The sequence below is a fragment of the Scleropages formosus genome, chromosome 6 (assembly GCF_900964775.1).
Source record: "Scleropages formosus chromosome 6, fSclFor1.1, whole genome shotgun sequence".
NCBI classification, from domain to species: domain Eukaryota; kingdom Metazoa; phylum Chordata; class Actinopteri; order Osteoglossiformes; family Osteoglossidae; genus Scleropages; species Scleropages formosus.
Window position 1 is genome coordinate 3,893,101 of NC_041811.1, and position 9,468 is coordinate 3,902,568.

Sequence of the window (9,468 nt, forward strand, 5' to 3'; positions counted from 1 at the left end):
AAAGCTCCGCCCCTTCCTGTACTTGTCCACTAAAAATGCGACTGGGTTAAATGTTTGCTTCTATGAGGTCTTATGACTTGTAATGCCCTAGCTAAACAGTTTAGAAATGGCAATACATAACCATTTTATTATAAAATTGTTGGATTTCCATATTACACATTAAGAATTAGAACCAGTATTGCAAAATGGATTCATGAAGACCTAAAATATGATGCCCATATCCTGAATTGTCAGCTGCAGATGCAGCCATGGTATTCAATAGACTGATAAGGGAGAGGAGTCATCACACTGCAAAGCTTAGACTGGAGTTGCTGCAGTTGCTACTGAAAGCTCCTGTTTTGTGTTATCTCCTACTGCGCTATTTGTGTTTTTAGTAACAGTATCAGTCAAAGCTGTGTGTTTTAATTCATCCATCTTTACCTATATGAGCGTGGCCACAAATGTGAGCATTAGAGAACAGGTCTAAAAATGGCATTATCATAAAAGTCTGCCATCATTGACTAAATATGACTTTACAGGGGCTAACCTGCAGTGGAACCGCCACTTTATGATAGCAGTTCATCGGGTTCCTATTAACCAGTGATTCTCGCTCTGGAAAGAATGGATTGTTTTTGCAAGCATGTAACTTATAATCATGTTGATTGAACTTGAGGCAGAGTAATACAATGGTTAGTCGATATAAGCAGGAGAGACTAAGGAGACGGGAGCGCAGTGGTGCAGTGGGTTGGACCAGGTCTTGCTTTCCGGTGGGTCTGGGGTTCGAGTCCTGCTTGGGGTGCCTTGCGACAGACTGGTGTCCTGTCCTGGGTGTGTCCCCTCCAGCCTTATGCCCTGTGTTGCTGGGTTAGGCTCTGGCTCCCTGCGATCCTGAATGGGGAAAAGTGATTCAGACAGTGTATGTGTGAGTGTGAGAGTGAGACTAAGGAGAAACCACCAGATCTCCAATCTGGAGCATGTAGATGAGAGAGCTGGTGATCTGGTTTCATGTGGACTCCTGCGGTAAAGTATTAATTCCACAAATCCTGCTGTGTCTCCTTCCTGTTATATGAAATGGAAGCATAAAACTCAGATGGACTGCAGTGGAAAGTGGTGAATAATTAGAGGCAAACCTAGAGCCCTAACTACCATGCAGCCCCTGAGTGCCTCACAGTGTGATGGCAGCCCATTGCACAGCCCTCAGATTTAAAGAAAATCTTTAGTCGTAATCTCAAATTTTTATTCATTTAATGCTTGTCAAGTATTTTTTTAGAAGAAACTACAGTTGTATCACATGATATGCATAACATTTACATATTTTCTCCTATTTACAGGAGAAAAACAAGTCCTAGATAGAAGACTGAGAACAGTTCTCACAAAACAAGATGTATCAACCTGATCAACACTTGTGGTTCACAGTCATAAATATTCTCTTTGATGTCATTTGCTGTAGTCCAATCCAACTTGAGTTACTTGTTTTGAATTTATGAAGACCAAGTTTTTTTTGATTTTGCATGCCTCTTGACAGTCTGGCTCCTGTAGCGATATAAGCAGGGTGTGGCAACCAAGGATGAGATATTAGTCTAATCTAACACTGAAAGTCACTTTGGGGAAAAAAGTGTCAGTGAAACAAGCAGATAAAAGTAAAGTAAAATGCAGTTAAAAAAACAGAAGATGTTAGATTTTAGAGCTTAGTAGCATTGCCTCAATTAGTTAGCATTCTGAATTACAAATGACTGGGACACAGAGAGGACTAAGGAAGATCGGAGTAGCAGAAGGTAGCTTGCATTAATGTGTGTGTGTGTGTGTGTGTGTGTGTGTGTATGTATATGTATATGTATGTAGGTGAGTGATTGTAGGTAGTGTACTGTATTGTATCTACTACTGTTAGTGACCCTGGATGAGAAAGGTGTCTGCTAAATACTGAATAGTATTCATTGTACATCACTTTGGTGCAACGTGTTTGCTAAAGAAATAAATATAAATGTAAACAATATCAAACTTACTCAACTTTTCACATGCAGACAAAAGTCTGTAGAGACAGTGTCTTCATAGCTTTTTAAAGCACAGGAGTAGTTTCCAGAGTAATTGAGAGACTCAGGATTGAAGTGAAGTGTCAAGTGTGTCTCTGGGAGGTGCTGTTTGTGATTAAACCAGGTGAACTCCGACTGCCTGAGAGAGCATCTCTCTGTGGTACAAATCAGTTTCACAGTCTCCTCCTCTTACTGTTCCATTTCCTGTAGATGAGGTCATGTTCATGCTTAATTCTAAAGGAAAATATATAACCCATTAGAATAAATAAAAGAAATATCTTTACAGCAGCAAACAGTGCCTTTCTGTGACCCTACTTTTTTAATGTTTTGTTATTTCATATTTGGTAAAGTATTAATTTTAAAGAATCTCAATATACTGTAGTTGATCAGATAACATTGTTGTGGTCTGTTCAACATTGTCCAAAGCTATACCATGAACATTGTAATTTAATCAAGGCTTACCAAGAACTTGAGTTGCTTCATGTTTTGCAAACCATTGGTCCTTATTAGTGATAAATCTGAATGTACACTCCATCATCTGTGTGTCTGATGTTCTTTATCTTTGGAGTGCAGTTCTTCTCTTTATCCCTCAAACACTCTGCTATATCCTTATACACTGAACTAACATTTATATTTTGACTTGGACACACGTGAGGTTTCTATATAGTTTTTATTATAACACCACATCTTCATCTTCACTTGGTTTCCCTTTGGATAATATGTACAGGGAATGACCACAGTAGATCTTCTCACTGTACACACTGGTTTCTCTTTGTCCCATACATCCCACTGTCTACCAAGCACTCCTGAAAGACATTAATTATAATGTTCAGAAAACACACACAGTCTGAAGCCACTTGTCCCGAGTGGGGTCGTGGCAAGTCAGAGCCTATCCTAGCAACGTAGGGCTGTGGGGGAGGGGACACACCCTGGACGGGACGCCAGTCCGTCACAAGGCACCCCAAGCATGACTCGAACCCCAGACTCGCCAGAGAATGGGACCTGACCAAGCCTCTGCATCACCGTGCTCCCCCGTTCAGAAAACAATGTAGCAAAATTCCAAAGTCAAAGTTTATTTCATACAAAATACACATTTTAAGTATGAGATGCAGCAATATATTTTTATAAAAGACAATGGAAACTGCTTTGATTTCACATTTTTATTGTACACCAGAAATTAGCACTATGTAAGGTAAATCTTATATAATCTCTGGTTATAAGTCTATTAGTTTTTACCCATCTTTCTATAATTCCTCTATATTTTAAATGGAACAAGGTTTATGGACATTGACTTGATGGCAAATTGATTTCACAGTTCCAAATGTCCCTCAGGGTTTTTAAGCTCATCATAAGCACTGACAGAAAAGTGTATTGTCTTGACTCAGTCCAACACAGTCCTGCTGCCTATGAGTGTTTGGAATATGCAAATTATGTGTGTGTACTGTTATTACTTGTTGAGCCTTTTAGTCCCAATACTGCAGTTGGTCAGTAATGGTCCCACCAGGTAGGATGACCAGCGTCAGACACCAAAGTACAACTTTCCTGCTGCTCCCTTGTCTTGCTCTGAGCTCTTTATCACACCGTCTCATCCATATCTTCCCTCTGTACAAGCTGTGCAAAATGTGCTCTTTAAAAAACAGCATCAGAAAAATGTTCACAATTTTTGTTAGTTTACACAAACCAGAACACACCATCACTAAGAAGGCGAATTCTCTTTTCGGTAAGTTCTGCATTTACTTGTTTTTTTCATTTATTAACTCGTGAATATGTCACAACACAAAGTTTACAACACACACTGACAAGAAAAGGTGAAGAAAAGTATAGTTGGAGTAATGCTGATGGGCTTCACCGCAGGGATTTAAAGTAAGCAGACAGTGATGGCTTTCTGCATTTGTGCTACAGATGCAGGACTAAATCTTCCTTAGTGTTCCTCCCTGGGTTACTTCCACTCTTGATTTTGTAGCCACAAGCTTGACCTTCACGTAATTTTTACTGCATTATTTGCCATTACTGCACAAATTAAAATAATGCACAAATAGAATTTTGCTGAGATGTATGTCACTTTGGACAAAAGCGTCTGCTGAATGAATAAAAGTAAATGTTAATGTAAATGTACTGTTTACTTTTCCGATTGCACCAGGACCCTCTTCCTGCTGTTTTTCTCATGTGGCTCAAAGAGGGACATTCCCTGTAACTGCAGTATTTCCAGAAAAATTTGAAGGAAGAGAAAATAAATAATTTGAAAACGTTAGCAAAAAATTGATTTGACAGCATTATTTTTAGCAATTATTTTATGATGATAATGTTTAATGATGAACAATAATGGCCATCATTGTGATTGCTCAAGATAGATAGATAGATGTCCATGGAACATTGTGTACTGAACTGGACTGTGTACTCTTATATGCGAGAAAAAAAAAGTTTTCACCATTTACCCAGGCCATTTGAAAAGATATGCTGTCATATTTGGAGTTAATAGGCATCAACAAATCATTCTACATAGTCAGGAGTGGAGATTACATTTACATTTATTCATTTACCTGACATTTTTCTCCATGACTTATAATGTTAAGGTTCCAATTATTACAGGCTTATAATTATTTACCCATTTATGCAGTTGGGTAATTGTACTGGAGCAATTTAGGGTTAGTACCTCAAAGAACTACAGCCAAAGGTGGGAATTGAACCTGTGCCCTTTGAATCTGAAGACAGCAGCTCTAACCACTATGCTTCCAGCTGAACCATTGATGTGCTTCAATTAATCTGAAACATATTTCATAGATTAACTGCTGAAATATGTTTTCACCATATGTGTAATTTTCTTTTGAAATTTTATGTTAACCACATTGTTACTGGTTGTCCAAAATGCATGAAATTAATTCCTCTAAATGATATTTACGATCTATGTGGTGGGTCCATTGGTGCTGCAAACCACAAAGGCTTACATTACAACACCACTGCACACTACTACACACAAGATCTCCTTCAAGACTGGTTTTTACAAACAGGCTTGTTTAATTTCACATTTCACTGCTAGATAACATTTTCATTAATAGTAGCCTGTAAATTATTTCATTTATGTAATATACATTGTTTGCATTATTAATAATAACAAATTTTTACTATTATTATTTTTCTAAGTAAAAATGAGTTACATTAAAATTGTGTTAATTATAGTTTTACTTTTAAATGAACATTATTATTACAACTTCAGAAATTAATAAACATATGAAACATATAGTTGTTAATAACACTATGCCTCTCCTACAAATCGAGAAGAAACTGTGTGAGATGGGAACTTGCAATTCAACTCTAAGAAATATTTTTATTTCACAATAAAATGGGTTAAAAATAAACCTTTAATGGCCATGCCTTGCTGATCCACTGCCGATAGTCCTGAACATGTCAGCTGCCTGCTCATCATACACTAATTCTATAGTTAAGTGTTCATCGTGGAATAAATGGATAAGAAATATCTTAACACATCCAGTGAAAATCAGCATCTTACAAAACAGTGTGCTTAATATGATATAACTATCCAGTGTTCAAAGTCTATTTTAAAGTAAGATATCTCAAATAAGATCTCTGTCTGTGCATTGTTAGTCTTTTAAAGCCAATCAGCCTGTCTGGATAAATTAAATCATCATAACTAGACCCACCTGGCAGTGGGTGGGATCTGTGTGCATGGACCAGATCCCTGATGCACTCAAGAGTGCTTTTATGGCAGCAAAGGGAAGGATGTGGGATGCTTTGTACTTGCTTTTCTGAGCTTCATCATGGGGTATAGGTGTATGCTGCTTTGGCTCCTCCTGTGTTCCTTATTGCAAAGAGGTATATAATCCTCTCTTCCTTTTTTATGCATTGTTCCCCTGTGTGTCATCTAAAGAAATGTATTAAGTATACTTTTTCTGTGTAAGGCAGACCTTTTTTTTTTTTTTTTTTTTTTTAAATTTAAATTTTGTGCCCAAGTCCAAAAAAAAAAAAAAAAAAAAAAAACTGCTGTTATTACACTTAAGGCAAAAACTGTTTATCTGGTTTATGAAATGACTTGCATGCTATCTATCTATAGGCTTCCTGAGGCATCTTACACCCTTCCTCAAGAAAACTGACAGTCAAGTGTTCCTGATGTCTGCAAGTAAAGATGGGAAAATGGTGCAGGATGTGGAACGGCACAATCAGCGTGATGGTGTAGTACATAAAGACCGTTACGTTGTGGGAAATGAAACTCGCCAAAATGTTGAGGTGCACAACGCTCGCCGTAATATTGTGTTCCATAATGGTGATTTTCATGGTGTGGAAAATGATGCCTTCCAGGAAGTTGAGCTGAACAATGCCCGGCATGATATTGTGGTGCATAAGGGCCGCTTTCATTCTGTAGAGAATGATGGTCAACAAGAAGTTAAGGTCCATGATGCCCAGCTCAGTGTTCTGGTGTATGAAGGTAGCCCTAGCGCTAAAGATACTGGCACTCAACATCTCATGCAGCATGCTGGGGAGAATGCTGTAGTTGGTATGGACCTTTCAGAGCTGCCACCCAGCCAAGTTATCCTCAGTGTCTACCAGTCAGTCCCTGCAGCACGAAACCAAACTTCCCAAGTGACAGCTGCCCGTTCAGTGCAGCACGTTGCATCTGTGACCACCACAACTACTGCTGCCCCCTCTGGACATGCAAGGGAACCCCATTCTCCTGTGACTATGGTGGCTCTGTCTGAACCTGCTGTACAGCACAATGCATCTGTGACCATGATGACAAGCACAGCTGCTGTACAGGACAATACATCTGTCACCACCATGACAGCTGCTGCTCCTCCTAAGCATGCAATGGAACCTCCATCTCCTGTGACTAAGATGGCACCATTTGAACCTGCTGCACAGCACAATACATCTGTGATGACCACTGTGACAATTGCTGCTCCCTCTAAGCATGCAATGGAACCCCATGCTTCCATGACAAGCACAGCTGCTGCCCCATCTAAGCCTGCTGTGGAGAATAATGCATCTGTGACCATGACAACAGCTGCTGCTTCTAGGCATTTAATGGAACCTCACTCTCCTGTGACTATGGCACTGTCCGAACCTACTGTGCAGCACAATGCATCTGTGATGACCACTGTGACAATTGCTGCTCCCTCTAAGCATGCAATGGAACCCCATGCTTCCATGACAAGCACAGCTGCTGCCCCATCTAAGCCTGCTGTGCAGAATAATGCATCTGTGACCATGACAATGGCTGTTCCTTCTAAGCATTCAATGGAACCTCATTCTCCTCCGAGTATGGTGGCTCTGTCTAAACCTGCTGTACAGAACAATGTATCTGTGATGGTGACAACAGCTGCTCCCTCTGGACATGTGATAGAACCCTATTCTCCTGTGACAACTGTGGCTCTAGCGAAACCTGCTGTACGGCACAATGCATCTGTGACTACCGCAACTACTTTTCCTCCTGCGAATGCAATGGAGCCCCATGTTGCCATAACAGCTGTCCCTTATGAGCATGCTCTAGTTCACAATACATCTAAAATTGCCACACCTGCTGTGCCATCTTGGCATGCAATGGAGCACCATGCTTCCATGACCACACTTGTGCCACAATGCATGCTTGATTGGGACTACAATTCCTCTGCAGTCACAAGTACTACCCCATCTGAGCCTGCTGTACAGCAGAACTCATCAAAGATGAGTACAGAAAGTACTGCTCCATCTTTGCGTGCAATGGAACCTCATCCTTCCATGAACACAGGAGGTGCTCTGTCTGAACCTGCAGTACGGCACCATTCTTTCATGAGAACCAAAATGACTGTTGCCCCGACTGAACTCTCTCACCATGAGCACCGCCATGCTCCTGTGACTAGCAAGATCCCAACAGCTGCCCCATCATCTCCTTCACTGAAACGCCCTTTGTCCTTTCCACAGCTCCTTGCTTCTGTTTTGACTATGGATCACCCATCTGAGCCTCCAGAAGAGCTCCTTGCTTCTGTTACAACACAGCCCCCATATGAATTGGAAGAGGAGCAGCAGTTCATGTCTATCACCACAGCCTCAATACCTGAGCCTGAAGAGAAGCAGGTCATCCTTTCAGTCACCATGGCGCAACCAGCTGAACCTCAAAAGGACCAGATCCCCCTTCCTGTCACCACAGTACCACACTCTCAACCCAGATGGCAGCAGCTCCCTACCACATTCTAGTGTAAGTGAGCTTTGATAATGTTAAGTAGTTGCTGGAGGCTCTGTTCTTGTCCTTGTTCCTGCTCCTTATGAAATTTCAAAGTAATCTTCATTTGAACTAAGTTTCTTTGTAGGCTTTCTCTTATGTTGATTAAAGTGTTTTTGCTCACTTGCTGTTAACTACATACTGATTAAATTAGTTGTGACTTTCTGTTAGTGTATAACTGGTATTCAAAATATGGTTACCTTCATACTCTAAAGCAATGAAATGAGCCTCTGTGTTCAGATGAATATCAAATCTCATGCTGAAAGCTGAACTGTGGCAAAATAAAGCTGGTACATTAATGGCTTCTAGTAGCCTTTTTTTTGGTCTTTTGTCCTCTGGCTGTATTGAATTGCTTTCTGAAGTATGTTTGTGTTGGAATGTAATTAACCCCTTACCCAATAATCCCTTCAACATGACGTAGAGCACGCACACGCGTGCTTTCTGAACCGCTTGTCCCATACGCGGTCGTAGGGAACCGGAGCCTAACCCGGCACCTCAGGGCAGGGGGGGACACACCCAGGACAAGATACCAGTCTGTCACAAGGCACCCCAAGTGGGACTCGAACCCCAGACCCACTGGAGAACAGGACCCGGTCCAACCTACTGCACCACCGTGCCCCCCCTCCTTCTACATCTCTGGAGTACTTATTCTACTCCAGCATGAAGTTTTCACAAGACTACATTCCAACAGGCCTCCCAAGTCCTTGACACACTCTGTACCGTTGAAGCTTTTGCCACTTGTGGTAAAGATTGGTATGACTGTGTCAAGAGTTCTCGCGCTGGCGCCCCCAATTACACACACATCCACATCATCTGAAACCACTTGTCCCAAGTGGGATCACGGCAAGCCGAAGCCTAATCTGCCGCCACCACATGGCGCAAGGCTGGAGGGGGAGGGGACACTTGAACCGCAGACCCACTGGAGACCAGGACCTGGTCAAACCTGCTCCACCACCATGTCTCTCCCTTCCCACAATTAGTGAATTACTGTTAAACAGTGATCTTGATTTCTTTGCACACACCTCTGTCCATAACTTTCAGCAACTGTACATGTGTAAAGTTGTGGGAGGGGTACACTGCTTTTTGAATCTTTGCAAATTTATAACTGATTTGTCTATTGTTGCTGTAGTGTCTAGTACAGAAAATGTTACAAGGCTCAGGTCTTCTACATGGTGACCCTACTCAGGACTTCTGACTGCTGTGGGTACATTTCTTGATGTTTTCCCTTCATCAACTTAGACTATGAGA

The 9,468-nt window shown here is 41.2% G+C and overlaps 1 protein-coding gene across 1 annotated transcript; it reads left to right on the forward strand.

The window, feature by feature from the left end:
• The first annotated feature begins 5,801 nt into the window (after positions 1-5,801).
• LOC108923619 (mucin-5AC-like) lies at positions 5,802-8,515 on the forward strand. Its single transcript, XM_018734488.2, has 2 exons — positions 5,802-5,840; positions 6,079-8,515. The coding sequence occupies exon 2, from the start codon at positions 6,135-6,137 to the stop codon at positions 8,193-8,195; it is 2,061 nt and encodes a 686-aa protein (XP_018590004.2). The 5' UTR covers positions 5,802-5,840; positions 6,079-6,134; the 3' UTR covers positions 8,196-8,515.
• The last annotated feature ends 953 nt before the right edge of the window (positions 8,516-9,468 follow it).

Excerpts from the sequence above, each read along its gene's own strand:
- LOC108923619 (XM_018734488.2), top strand. The coding sequence starts at position 6,135 with ATGTCTGCAAGTAAAGATGGGAAAATGGTGCAGGATGTGGAACGGCAC.